The sequence below is a fragment of the Coregonus clupeaformis genome, chromosome 26, assembly GCF_020615455.1.
Source record: "Coregonus clupeaformis isolate EN_2021a chromosome 26, ASM2061545v1, whole genome shotgun sequence".
Classification (NCBI taxonomy): domain Eukaryota; kingdom Metazoa; phylum Chordata; class Actinopteri; order Salmoniformes; family Salmonidae; genus Coregonus; species Coregonus clupeaformis.
The window spans coordinates 21263345-21278052 of NC_059217.1; the positions used below are offsets into that span (position 1 = coordinate 21263345).

The 14708-nt window shown below is 43.3% G+C and overlaps 1 protein-coding gene across 1 annotated transcript; it reads left to right on the forward strand.

Annotated features, from left to right (window-relative positions):
- The first annotated feature begins 1972 nt into the window (after positions 1-1972).
- LOC121539899 (tyrosine-protein kinase ZAP-70-like) lies at positions 1973-13601 on the forward strand. The gene is made up of 13 exons (XM_041848548.2): positions 1973-2132; positions 7880-8365; positions 8566-8726; positions 8816-8954; positions 9066-9147; positions 9266-9288; positions 9420-9459; positions 9575-9785; positions 10033-10239; positions 10473-10665; positions 10946-11086; positions 12829-12941; positions 13074-13601. Exons 2-13 carry the CDS (start codon positions 7961-7963, stop codon positions 13189-13191), a joined length of 1833 nt encoding a protein of 610 aa, XP_041704482.1. The 5' UTR covers positions 1973-2132; positions 7880-7960; the 3' UTR covers positions 13192-13601.
- Positions 13602-14708: the final 1107 nt, after the last annotated feature.

The following is a 14708-nucleotide window of genomic DNA, read 5'->3' on the forward strand; positions in this document are numbered from 1 at the left end:
AACTTCTGAACAAGCATGAGGAAGTATATCACTGTTTCTCAAAAACTAGTAAGATCACAAAGATCTAGGCACTTCTATAATAATGTAATTTACATCGAAAATAGAGATTTGGTTCAAATATAGTGAACGTCTCCTTTAATCCAGACCACCCTCTGTAGTTGATTTTGAGCATGGCCTTATTCAAACTTTTTTTTGTAAGGTATGGTAGACAATGCATTTGCCCTGTTTTGAAACGTGGCCTCCAACATACAGTGCATTCGGAAAGTATTCAGACCCCTTTATCTTTTCCACATTTTGTTATGTTACAGCTTTATTCTAAAATGTATAACATTATTTTTTCCCTCATCAATCTACACACAATACCCCATAATGACAAAGCGAAACAAGGTTTTTAGAAATTTTTGCAAATGTATTAAAAATTAAAAAACAGAAATACCTTATTTACATAAGTATTCAGACCTTTTTCTATGAGTCGAAAATTGAGCTCAGGTGCATCCTGTTTCCATTTATCATCCTTGAGACGTTTCTACAACTTGATTGGAGTCCACCTGTGGTAAATTCAATTGATTGGACATGACTTGAAAAGGCACACACCTGTCTATATAAGGTCCCACAGTTGACAGTGCATGTCAGAGCAAAAACCAAGCCATGAGGTCGAAGGAATTGTCCGTAGAGCTCCAAGACAGGATTGTGTCGAGGCACAGATCTGGGAAAGGGTAGCAAAACATTTCTACAGTATTGAAGGTCCCCAAGAACACAGTGGCCTCCATCATTCTTAAATGGAAGAAGTTTGGAACCACCAAGACTGAGCAATCGGGGGAGAAGGGCCTTGGTCAGGGAGGTGACCAAGAACCCGATGGTCACACTGACAGAGCTCCAGAGTTCCTCTGTGGAGATGGGAGAACCTTCCAGAAGGACAACCATCTCTGCAGCACTCCACCAATCAGGCCTTTATGGTAGAGTGGCCAGACGGAAGCCACTCTTCAGTAAAAGGCACATGACAACCCGTTTGGATTTTGCCAAAAGGCACCTAAAGGACTCTCAGTCTGATGAAACCAAGATTGAACTCTTTGGCCTGAATGCCAAGCGTCACATCTGGAGGAAACCTGGCACCATCCCTACAGTGAAGCATGGTGGTGGCAGCATCATGTTGTGGGGATGTTTTTCAGCAGCAGGGACTGGGAGACTAGTCAGGATCGAGGGAAAGATGAACGGAGCAAAGTACAGAGAGATCCTTGATGAAAACCTGCTCAGGACCTTAGACTGGGGTGAAGGTTCACCTTCCAACAGGACAACGACCCTAAGCACACAGCCAAGACAATGCAGGAGTGGCTTCGGGGCAAGTCTCTGAATGTCCTTGAGTGGCCCAGCCAGAGCCCGGACGTGAACCCGATCGAAAATCTCTGGAGAAACCTGAAAATAGCTGTGCAGTGACGCTCCCTATCAAACCTGACAGAGCTTGAGAGGATCTGCAAAGAAGAATGGGAGAAACTCCCCAAATACAGACGTGCCAAGCTTGTAGCGTCATACTTAAGAAGACTCGAGGCTGTAATCGCTGCCAAAGGTGCTTCAACAAAGTACTGAGTAAAGGGTCTGAATACTTACTTAAGTAAATGTGATATTTCAGTTTTATATTTTTAATAAATTTGCTAAAATTTCTAAAAACCTGTTTTTGCTTTATCATTATGGGGTTTTGTGTGTAGATTGATGAGGGGAAAAAACAATTTAATCAATTTTAGAATAAGGCTGTAACGTAACAGAATGTGGAAAAAGTCAAGCGGTCTGAATACTTTCCAAATGCAGTGTATTCCATGTTCCATCTAACCATTAAAATCTCCATCATAGCCTCACTGCTGGAGGGTTGTTGTGGCAGGCTACAGGTGGAAACAGAAGACTGGGGCTGCTGCTTCAGATGGCTGTATAGAGAACTGCTGTCACTTCATGTAGCTGATGTAAGGAAGTCGGTTAGTGTCTCTGTGAAGATTCCAGGACTGTATCAATCAACCTACATAGTTTTCCTGCACCCTCATAGTAGCACTGATGCCTCTGCTCTGTCACCAGACTCAACTACTCTCTCTCTGAGGCCAACCTGCCTGACTTCTCTTCCCTTGGTTCCAGTGAAATAGTTTATGGTGAGTGCGTCTTAAGTCAGTCCTGTGTTTTTATTTACTTATTTGCAATGGAGTAAATAGGATTATATATATAACAAGGCTTTTGTTGATGCTGTCTTTTGGAGATGGAGAATCAAGTTGAAATTCTATTACTTTAATCGACTTTGAAGTGTATCAATACAATATTTTAGAGAGAATTTATATCAATAATATATATAAAAGATTGTTCTGGAAATGTCTGTTCCCTTATAACCAGTGCCTTGAACACATTTAAAACTGTTAATACGTTTCATTTAGCAGAGTTTATGCTGTAACAATGGCAAAATGTGTTCACCACAGTGCGGCAAAGACATTCTAGCTGTGGCTTCAAAAGTAGAGATTATATTTATAAATAGTTGTTTTCATTGTGTATATGAAGAGAAAGCCTAAAGGGGGTACGATTTTCAAGTGGGCATACACAAGTGTTCTATGTGTGTCGTTTATTGCTTGTAACTTTCTTTTGAATTATAGATTATATTTTGAGACTTGTTGGCACATGTAATCAGATAATTATTATAAAATAGATTACCAATACTGTGCTTTGTATGAAAATAAGGTGCTGTCTTTTTATATTATTTTTAACAGAGACTCATTCTCGTCTAGATGACAGACCAACCTTCTGTGACATTTACGGACCTAATGTAATCCAGTTCAACCAATGCAATGGAATGTCTTTAAAATACAACATGATTTGCCTGTTGCGATAGGGCCCTGGCTTAACTAGTGTCCTGAGGATGTGCGGCTGACTTTTGGGCCCATGTGTAGCTCAACTCTTTACAGAGATGCCACCACCCAGATCACTGAGAATGATGTGTTGTCATTCCAGGGAAAGAGTTAGGTCTCACAAATACTTAATTATCCTCTTAGGTTTGGTCTTAAGCTCGACTGGTTAAATATAGTTGGATGAGGGGCCACTCTCAGAAACCCAGCAAGTCAACAGTTAGCACTTTGCGGGTTGCATGTTCATAAAACAAAAGCAGGAAACGAAATTCAAAAAGCTTGATTTGAAATTGACAATAATCTTCTACGTAGACCTATAGGAAAAATATGCGCATTGGAGTCTCTTCGATTTTCCATTGATGTAAGCAATTTATAAGGTAGAAGTCTGGCCCACTGACTTCATTTTTAAATTAACCACTTACTAGAGACCTCCCACCATTTGAATGTAGGCCAACGCTTGATGTTTGTAGGCATATTTGTGTGGTTGTTTCTACAAAACACTGCAGGTATTATTAAGCAACATGGTGTGGTTTATCTGTTCTAGAGGCCTAGAATTATATAAAAAAATAGAAAACATGCTGCATTGAACACATGTATATATTTAGACATGTTTTGATAAGCCTAATTTATTAGATGTTCGCCTGATTTTAAATGTTTTGTTAAGTGCATAGTTGCCAAAGCAATCCCTAAAAATAGCTGGGTATTGTATATCTAATGATTTAGGAAGGTTTTTGTTAGCATAACTTACAAAACTGATACCACTCCTGATATATAAAGTTTATTTTGAATGATCATTTGAATCCAATTCAAAGACAAAACAAAGTGTGGGTTATTATTTATCTTACTATGATTATATGAAATACAAGGCAAATATGCATTATTATCGTTACAGTTCATGGCCATGAGCCAATGAACTAATTTAGCAACCCTGAATAAACTGCTAATAGTTGATGAATGTCATGTCTTATAGGCAAACCAAGGGCCCTCCATCATGTGCTGCAGTGGATAGGGCATTCCTTCTGTAGAGCTCACAGCCACTTGTACCTGCATGGAAAAAGCTGTGCGTCAGAACACAGGAGGGTTGCTGCTCTGCTATCTCCCCGCTCTTTAAAGCTACAGCCTTCAGCCTGCCTGTGCGTCAGAACACAGGAGGGTTGCTGCTCTGCTATCTCCCCGCTCTTTAAAGCTACAGCCTTCAGCCTGCCTGTGCGTCCGAACACAGGAGGGTTGCTGCTCTGCTATCTCCCCGCTCTTTAAAGCTACAGCCTTCAGCCTGCTGAGGCTGGTACTGTGTGCCCTGTACTGGCTCAGCTGTTAACCCCAAACAACCTCCAGGCAAAGCACAGTACTGAGAGTGCATGGCCTTCCAGGGGAGAGTATAGGCCTACAGCTGTTTTCGATGTGGTCCTAATGTCTTGTAGGAAAACAGTCATTTAGCTGGAAAGTAACTCATGTTTGAATATTAACGGCATGGTAATGTTTGTAGTGTATTTTGAAAAGTGCTGATGTAGTTAAATATCCATCACACTGTCAGTCTCTTGTAAAGTAACATGGGGGGGGGGGGGGCTCTATATGTTGTTACGAAAAAATGTATTGCTTGGTTTGTTTCCCTCTTGGAAGCAGTATAACATTCAGAAATAGTTTAAAAGATAAGATATGGTGGATTCCCTTATCAGAAGTTGATCTCCATTTAGATGGTCTGTTCTGAGCTGGAAGGAAAGCAAGATGAGGGAAAAGAATTGGGGTGGTCAAAAGCAAACAGCATATTTATGCTCCAATTATTGAGCTAGTGGTGAGACATTTATGGTTTTGTCTATGTGTTCACTCATAAATTCAGGGAACTAGAAAATAAAATGTGGACATTTCCTAGACAACAACTCTCTCGTTGACAATTTGTCTTCTCTGACAGATTGGTCTTTATGCTTAACATCTTTCAATTTTCATGGGAACTGACTTTTATGGTTATTCTCAAGTACTTTATTCTGTCATTCAGGGTTTTAGCTGTTAAATTCAGCTCATATAATACCAGGATAAAAAGACAGGAAATAAAACTAAACACTAGCCAGCTCAGTTTGAGCCATTCACAACATGTAAAGACCACTGTCATTTTACCGTGTGGTGAGGGGGGGTTTGAAGTTCTCAGACCATGGTGGAGTCTGTGTGTGTTGTGGCACATTGCGGCTCTCTGTGGCTCTGTGTCTGTGTGTCCACCGTGGATGTGGGCAGCCTGTCACAGGTACGCCCAGGAAACTGTGGTTAAATCACACTATGCTTTTAAGCATAGACACAAGCTTCAGGTGATACAGTCCTTACATTCTCCCCTTTTGACATACCCCACCTCAGAGAATCCTTTCACCAAGCACACGACTTCAGATCTCTGAAACAAAAATCTAATATTGGCCATGAAGTTTTCCCATAAGAAGCTAGTAGTATTGTGTATCATGTACTAAACTGAAGTTTAATTTTGGCAGGTCATTAAAACTACAAACCAATCCAAGGAAAACCACCCTAACCTATGACTCACACCAACAGATTGGAAAACATGTTTAGCTAAAGCTTTCTTTTTCCAAAATGGGGGTGTCAAACGAAAAGAAAAGGGGAAGTTATATGAAGACTTCAAATAGAAAACTCACTAAATGAAAGAATCACTATGTTAACTGATTCAATGCCTATGTTTATTTAGTCTACCAAGCTCCTTTTATTTCTGATTGTGTGTGTGAATATCATGGTATCCTGATAGATGTCTGGCGTGTTTTGAAAGTTATCATGATACTCATCTGTGTATTGCCCACCAACAGGCTTTTCCCGCTTGTTATCGAATAAAGCTACCTCGCAGTAGAACAGAAACAAAATGCTGTGATGCTAATCACACAGACTGTAGTCTACACTTGGGGTTTCTTTTACATTCTCCCGATAGTCAGTTAAAAGCACAAGTTGGGGGCTTTACATCTGTTTGTTTCTGTATTTTCATTTATCAAAAAATTATATCTGTTCCCTTAATCTTCATGGAAATTAGTCACTAGTGTGTTGAAAAGCTTAGGGAACATTCGAGAAACAGCAGCACCTGCTCAACGGAAGAGTGAGAAACTAAAGAGAGATTGGAGAAGGAGGATGGGGGCGGTTGTCAACTTCCTGTTGTGGCTGTGCTTAACACCAGCCTGTGCCGGTGCAGAGAAACACACATACTCTCTCTCTCAATTACTGCACATTGAACATCCCAACCACACAAATACCTCAGTCACTCATCTGGGTCCATGAGATGGAGGCTCAATGTGAGTTATGATAAAGGCTGAAGACTGTACCTCATCAACAACCTCAATTAGAAAAACACATGTATACTGTAGTTAGTATTATTTTTGGTAATTTGAGTATTATTATTTATTTTCCATTCTCTCTCTATATACAGTGGGGAAAAAAAGTATTTAGTCAGCCACCAATTGTGCAAGTTCTCCCACTTAAAAAGATGAGAGAGGCCTGTAATTTTCATCATAGGTACACGTCAACTATGACAGACAAAATGAGAAAAAAATTCCAGAAAATCACATTGTAGGATTTTTAATGAATTTATTTGCAAATTATGGTGGAAAATAAGTATTTGGTCAATAACAAAAGTTTCTCAATACTTTGTTATATACCCTTTGTTGGCAATGACACAGGTCAAACGTTTTCTGTAAGTCTTCACAAGGTTTTCACACACTGTTGCTGGTATTTTGGCCCATTCCTCCATGCAGATCTCCTCTAGAGCAGTGATGTTTTGGGGCTGTCGCTGGGCAACACAGACTTTCAACTCCCTCCAAAGATTTTCTATGGGGTTGAGATCTGGAGACTGGCTAGGCCACTCCAGGACCTTGAAATGCTTATTACGAAGCCACTCCTTCATTGCCCGGGCGGTGTGTTTGGGATCATTGTCATGCTGAAAGACCCAGCCACGTTTCATCTTCAATGCCCTTGCTGATGGAAGGAGGTTTTCACTCAAAATCTCACGATACATGGCCCCATTCATTCTTTCCTTTACACGGATCAGTCGTCCTGGTCCTTTTGCAGAAAAACAGCCCCAAAGCATGATGTTTCCACCCCCATGCTTCACAGTAGGTATGGTGTTCTTTGGATGCAACTCAGCATTCTTTGTCCTCCAAACATGACGAGTTGAGTTTTTACCAAAAAGTTATATTTTGGTTTCATCTGACCATATGACATTCTCCCAATCCTCTTCTGGATCATCCAAATACACTCTAGCAAACTTCCGACGGGCCTGGACATGTACTGGCTTAAGCAGGGGGACACGTCTGGCACTGCAGGATTTGAGTCCCTGGCGGCGTAGTGTGTTACTGATGGTAGGCTTTGTTACTTTGGTCCCAGCTCTCTGCAGGTCATTCACTAGGTCCCCCCGTGTGGTTCTGGGATTTTTGCTCACCGTTCTTGTGATCATTTTGACCCCACGGGGTGAGATCTTGCGTGGAGCCCCAGATCGAGGGAGATTATCAGTGGTCTTGTATGTCTTCCATTTCCTAATAATTGTTCCCACAGTTGATTTCTTCAAACCAAGCTGCTTACCTATTGCAGATTCAGTCTTCCCAGCCTGGTGCAGGTCTACCATTTTGTTTCTGGTGTCCTTTGACAGCTCTTTGGTCTTGGCCATAGTGGAGTTTGGAGTGTGACTGTTTGAGCTTGTGGACAGGTGTCTTTTATACTGATAACAAGTTCAAACAGGTGCCATTAATACAGGTAACGAGTGGAGGACAGAGGAGCCTCTTAAAGAAGAAGTTACATGTCTGTGAGAGCCAGAAATCTTGCTTATTTGTAGGTGACCAAATAGTTATTTTCCACCATAATTTGCAAATAAATTCAGAAAAAATCCTACAATGTGATTTTCTGGATTTTTTTCTCTCAATTTGTCTGTCATAGTTGACGTGTACCTATGATGAAAATTACAGGCCTCTCTCATCTTTTTAAGTGGGAGAACTTGCACAATTGGTGGCTGACTAAATACTTTTTCCCCCACTGTATAGATCTTTAACCAGGAGCCTCCAGCCATCTCCAACCCTTCCAACTGAGGAGTCTTCCCTCATACTACCTGAGGAGACTCAGACATGGCGATAGACCCTGCGGCAGAGCTGCCTTTCTTCTACGGCAGCATCAGTCGTTCGGAGGCTGAGGAGCACCTGAAGTTGGCAGGCATGGCCGACGGGCTGTTCCTGCTGCGCCAGTGTTTGCGGAGCCTGGGTGGCTACGTGGTCTCCCTGGTTTGGAACTTGGAGTTCCACCACTACTCTGTGGAGAAGCAGCTCAACAGCACCTACTGTATTGCAGGTGGCAAGCCCCACTGTGGGCCAGCGGAGCTCTGTGAGTTTTACAGTAAGGATTCAGATGGCCTGGTGTGCACCCTGAGGAAGCCCTGTCTGCGCTCCCCAGACAACCCCATCAGAGCAGGCGTCTTTGATAACCTGAGGGACAACATGCTGAGGGAGTACGTACGACAGACCTGGAACCTGGAGGTGAGGGTTGGCTGAATTACATTTTACGTTTGAGTAATTTAGCAGACACTGTTATCCAGAGTGACTTACAATTAGTGCATTCATCTTAAGATAGCTAGGAGAGACAACCACATATCACAGGATGAGAGGCAGCAGGGCCTGAAGTCACATAAACACTGTCTCTGATGTAGTTGCCTTTCTGACTTTGTGTCTGTGTTCAGGGGGAGGCCATGGAGCAGGCCATCATCAGCCAGGCCCCACAGCTGGAGAAGCTGATCGCCACCACCGCCCATGAGAGGATGCCCTGGTACCACGGCAAGATCCCTCGCCAGGAGGGAGAGAGGCGACTCTACTCTGGGGCACAGCCAGATGGAAAGTTCCTGTGAGTCATGAAAGGCATTTTAGTCCAACGCTACACAAAGGTTCCAAAAACACCTGCAACATAGTTTGATTTGGGTTTTTATTCATCAGAGTCAGAGACAGGGAAGAGTCCGGCACCTTTGCCCTTTCTTTGATGTACGGAAAAACGGCCTACCATTACCAGATCCTACATGACAAATCAGGGAAGTACTCCATGCCAGAGGGAACCAAATTTGACACTGTGTGGCAGGTAGGCTGTTCTCTCTTCTCCAACAAATGAGTCCAAGTTTATTATGTCTGCTACCTCATGTTTAAGACAAAGATAGTTATCTTTCCCTGCCACTCTCCCTCCCTTCTGCAGCTGGTTGAGTATCTGAAAATGAAACCTGATGGGCTAGTGACAGTTCTGAGGGAACCGTGTGTGAACCGCAACAACACCAAACGTACTTAATCAACATTTTGTTCACAAATGAATCACAATCATCAAATTCTTATTGTTTCACTAAACTTAGTCCCTTATGCAATTGAATTAATTTTCTTATTTCTCAAATCCATTTTCAGAGACTCCTGTTGTGCCCTCAGGGGTAAGTATCAAGAGCATTTTCTAATTTTCTTTCACACAGATCTATTGTGTAAAAGCATCTGCTAAATGGCATATATTATTATTACATTATATATTATTATATTACTATTGAATACAGTACATTTCTTTCAGAGGCGGCCCAGAGCAAATGGATACACACCGCCACCTGGAGGTAGGTCAATAACATTACAACAGACACACATGGCCTTTCTACCAAAACCCACACACACACAAATCACAGAATTTGTTTTGAAGACATTTCCCTGTGGTTTGTCCCTTTCTTACAGTACCTCTGGGGGGCTCCACGGAAGTCAATACTTTGCCCCCCACAGACCGTCAGATGCTGCCCATGGACTGCAGTGAATTTGTCAACCCTTACCATGACCCCAATGACCTGAAGAAGTTCTTCATCAATAGGGATCAGCTGATGATGGACGAGGTGGAGCTCGGCTCGGGAAACTTTGGCTGTGTCAAGAAAGGAGTCTTCAAGACAAAGAAGTGAGGGGGGGTGGGGTGCTTCTTTTTGGATGAATCAAACAGAACATCAGATCCTGATTTAGAACCTATAACGTCAGCCTAGAGCCATTTATAACAATAACTACGTTTTAGGTCAGAGAGGTTTATAATAATTTTTGCTGACAAAATGAGCTGATCAGGACAAACTCTGGACCCCAGTTATAGGCTATAATTATGAAAAATATGGGGCCCTATTCATAACACATCACTAATTCCTGTGTGGTTCCAGCGGCCACACTGATGTGGCCATCAAGGTGCTGAAGAATGAGAATGAGAAGCTGGTGAAAGATGAGATGATGAGGGAGGCGGAGATCATGCACCAGCTGAGTAACCCTTACATCGTCCGCATGCTGGGGCTCTGCCAGGCTGAGTGCCTGATGCTGGTGATGGAGATGGCTTCTGCTGGGCCACTCAACAAGTTCCTCTCCACCAATAAGTAAGGCCAATTATATCACACGTATAGTGTAGTACAGTATATACAGTATCATAAGGCATGTTATTCTCTTAGTAGTGACATTGATCATAGAGTTATGGAAATGAAATTAATAATAGCACTACTATTGCTCAAACAGTGATCATGAGCTCAGCAAAGTGAAGCTAAATACCATGACATACTGTAATTTCCCTAAAGGTTTATTTGAGTTCCCTTTCTGTCCCTCTACCTCTCAGGGAGAAGGTCACAGTGGAGAACATTGTGGGGCTGATGCACCAGGTGTCTATGGGAATGAAGTACCTGGAGGAGAAAAACTTTGTGCACAGAGACCTGGCAGCTCGCAACGTCCTGCTAGTCAACCAACAGTTTGCCAAGATCAGTGACTTTGGTCTGTCCAAGGCTTTGGGTGCTGATGACAACTATTACAAGGTAGGAGTCTTTTTCACGTATCATGTGCTATTACATTTTAGTCATTTAGCAGACGCTCTTATCCAGAGCGACTTACAGTTAGTGAGTGCATACATTTTTCATACTGGCCCCCCGTGGGAATCGAACCCACAACCCTGGCGTTGCAAGCGCCATGCTCTACCAACTGAGCTACAGGAGGCCTGCTATAATGTTGGTCTGTTTTATATAATCAAATTCTGCAGTTCTTTATACATTATTAATGTGGTATGGTGTGCATGTGTGTACGTGCGTGGGTACATAGGCACGCACAGCAGGTAAATGGCCGCTGAAGTGGTATGCTCCAGAATGCATGAACTTCCACAAGTTCTCCAGCAAGAGTGATGTCTGGAGCTTTGGTGTCACCATGTGGGAAGCCTTTTCTTACGGAGGAAAACCATACAAGGTACTATATGTACAGCACCAGCAAGATACAGTTGAAGTCGGATGTTTACATACACCTTAGCCAAATACATTTAAACTCAGTTTTTCACAATTCCTGACATTTAATCCTAGTAAAATTTCCCTGTCTTAGGTCAGTTAGGATCACTACTTTATTTTAAGAATGTGAAATGTCAGAATAATAGTAGAGATTTATTTCAGCTTTTATTTCTTTCATCACATTCCCAGTGGGTCAGAAGTTTAAATACACTCAATTAGTATTTGGTAGCATTGCCTTTAAATTGTTTAACTTGGGTCAAACGTTTCAGGTAGCCTTCCACAAGCTTCCCACAATAAGTTGGGTGAATTTTGGCCCATTCCTCCTGACAGAGCTGGTGTAACTGAGTCAGGTTTGTAGGCCTCCTTGCTCACACACGCTTTTTCAGTTTTGCCCACACATTTTCTATAGGATTGAGGTCAGGGCTTTGTGATGGCCACTCTAATACCTTGACTTTGTTGTCCTTAAGCCATTTTTGCCACAACTTTGGAAGTATGCTTGGGGATCATTGTCCATTTGGAAGACCCATTTGCGACCAAGCTTTAACTTCCTGACTGATGTCTTGAGATGTTGCTTCAATATATCCACATAAGTTTCCTCCCTCATGATGCCATCTATTTTGTGAAGTGCACCAGTCCCTCCTGTAGCAAAGCACCCCCACAGCATGATGCTGCCACCCCCGTGCTTCACGGTTGGGATGGTGTTCTTCGGCTTGTAAGCCTTCCCCTTTTCCCTCCAAACATAACGATGGTCATTATGGCCAAACAGTTCTGTTTGTGTTTCATCAGACCAGAGGACATTTCTCCAAAAAGTACGATCTTTGTCCTCATGTGCAGTTGCACACCATATTCTGGCTTTTTAATGGTGGTTTTGGAGCAGTGGCTTATTCTTTGCTGAGCAGCCTTTCAGGTTATGTCAATATAGATACTCGTTTTACTGTGGATATAGATAATTTTGTACCTGTTTCCTCCAGCATCTTCACAAGGTCCTTTGCTGTTGTTCTGGGATTGATTTGCACTTTTCGCACCAAAGTACGTTAATCTCTCGGAGACAGAACGCGTCTCCTTCCTGAGCGGTATGAAGGCTGCGTGGTCCCATGGTGTTTATACTTGCGTACTATTGTTTGTACAGATGAACGTGGTACCTTCAGGCGTTTGGAAATTGATACCAAGGATGAACCAGACTTGTGGAGGTCTACAATTTTTTTTCTGAGGTCTTGGCTGATTTCTTTTGATTTTCCCATGATGTCATACAAAGAGGCACTGAGTTTGAAGGTAGGCCTTGAAATACATCCACAGGTACACCTCCAATTGACTCAAATTATGTCAATTAGCCTATCAGAAGCTTCTAAAGCCATGACATTATTTTCTGGAATTTTCCAAGCTGTTTAAAGGCACAGTCAACTTAGTGCCCACTGACCCACTGGAATTGTGATACAGTGAATTATAAGTGAAATAATTTGTAAACAATTGTTGGAAAAATTACTTGTGTCATGCACAAAGTAGATGTCCTAACTGACTTGCCAAAACTATAGTTTCTTAACAATAAATTTGTGGAGTGGTTGAAAAATGAGCTTTAATGACTCCAACCTAAGTGTATGTAAACTTCCGACTTCAGCTGTATATATACACCACATTATAGTTAAATATTTATACTGTAATAGTGCTGTCTAGATTAACTTAAACTGCGTCTTTACCAAATGTGATCAGAAAATGAAAGGTCCGGAGGTGATCAGTTTCATTGCCAGTGGGAGCCGGATGGAATGTCCATCTGGATGTCCAGATAGAATGTATGCACTGATGAAGGACTGCTGGACATACAAGTAAGTGAGAAACTAGAGACCTTCTATACATTTTCACACCACATGGCATTGGAAGTAGGCTACTAGGCCACACCGCTGCCCATTTAAAAGTAGAGCCATCACGTCTAAAGTGTCTGACCTTTCTCTTCTCAGACACGAGGACCGGCCAGGCTTTGTGAAGGTGGAGGAGCGCATGCGAGTCTTTTATTACTCCATATCCAACAAATCTCTGCCTGAGGTGACCGCAGATGCTGCTGGGCCTCTCAAGTAGACCAGGGACAACAGACACTCTGTCCCCACGCCACACAATGCATTCTTTGAGATAGACAAAGAGCTTCTTATGAACTAGTCTGGGCACTAGCTGATAGCTTCAGCAACAGGCAGTTACAGTAAACAGCTAAACAAGCCTTATTGAAGCAAATGTGAGTTTGTAATTAAAGTCATTAATGTGAGGATGCTTCTGAAAGGTAGCTCAAGACTGCATCATCTGAGGTTTGGAATGGTTTGAAAGAAACGCTTCACAAATAATTTTGCATGGTAAAACTGCAAAATTGCATTTAGAAAGTGTCATGATTCCCTGAGAGTACTTATACTATAGGTCTAGTGTGAATTTTGTTTATATTTAAGTGCTTCAGCTCTGTATACATTCCTTAATATGTCATGAATAAACATTTCACAGAATATGGTGTATCTATATCAAGTAATTGTGAAAAGTATTTGTGAATGAATGATGAAACATAAAAAGGCCAGAAACATGGGCTCAAAGGGGCAATCTGCAGTTGCTACATCCATTTTTGGACTTATAAATTAAGGCTATGTGTCACGATCGTCGATAGAAGTGGACCAATGCGCAGCGTGAATAAGTGAACATACTTCTTTTATTAGAGTCACCACACGAACAAAACAACAAACGATACGAAACGTGAAGTCCTACGGTTACACAAACCAAACGGAACAAGATCCCACAACACACTGTGGAAAACAGGCTGCCTAAGTATGGTTCCCAATCAGAGACAACAAGCAACAGCTGATAAACGTTGCCTCTGATTGAGAACCACACCGGCCAACATAGAAACAAATGAACTAGACAATCACCCTAGCACACAAAACACATAGAAACAACACACCCTGGCTCAACATAACAGAGTCCCAGAGCCAGGGCGTGACAGTACCCCCCCAAAGGCGCGGACTGCGACCGCGCCAAACATAAACCGAACAGGGGAGGGCCGGGTGGGCATTCCTCCTCGGAGGCGGTTCCGGCTCCGGGCATGACCCCCACTCCCTCTCTAACCCCCCAAAGCGCCCCTGGTCCGGTCTGGCCCTGCTGGCCGGAGCTGGACTGAACACTGGTGGAGCGGATTGCTCTAGCTCCGGAGTGGAGCAGCTGACCGGTGCCGGACCAGGCACCGGTGGAACAGGCACGGGCTGTGACGGACTGACGACGCGCACCACAGGCTTGGTGCGGGGAGCAGGGACGGGCCGAACCGGGCTGACGAAGCGCACCACTGGCTTGGTGCGGGGAGCAGGAACAGGCCCGACCGGGCTGACGACGCGCACCATTGGCTTGGTGCGGGGAGCAGGGACGGGCCGAACCGGGCTGACGAAGCGCACCACTGGCTTGGTGCGGGGAGCAGGAACAGGCCGGACCGGGCTAACGACGCGCACCACAGGCTTGGTGCGGGGAGCAGGGACGGGCCGAACCGGGCTGACGACGCGCACCACTGGCTTGGTGCGGGAAGCAGGAACGGGCCGGACCGGGCTGACGACGCGCACCACTGGCTTGGTGCG

Coding starts and splice junctions, on each gene's coding strand:
- LOC121539899 (XM_041848548.2), top strand. CDS start 7,961: ATGGCGATAGACCCTGCGGCAGAGCTGCCTTTCTTCTACGGCAGCATC. Junction 10,240..10,472: donor AAGTTCCTCTCCACCAATAA/GTAAGGCCAATT, acceptor TCTACCTCTCAG/GGAGAAGGTCACAGTGGAGA. Junction 12,942..13,073: donor AAGGACTGCTGGACATACAA/GTAAGTGAGAAA, acceptor TTCTCTTCTCAG/ACACGAGGACCGGCCAGGCT.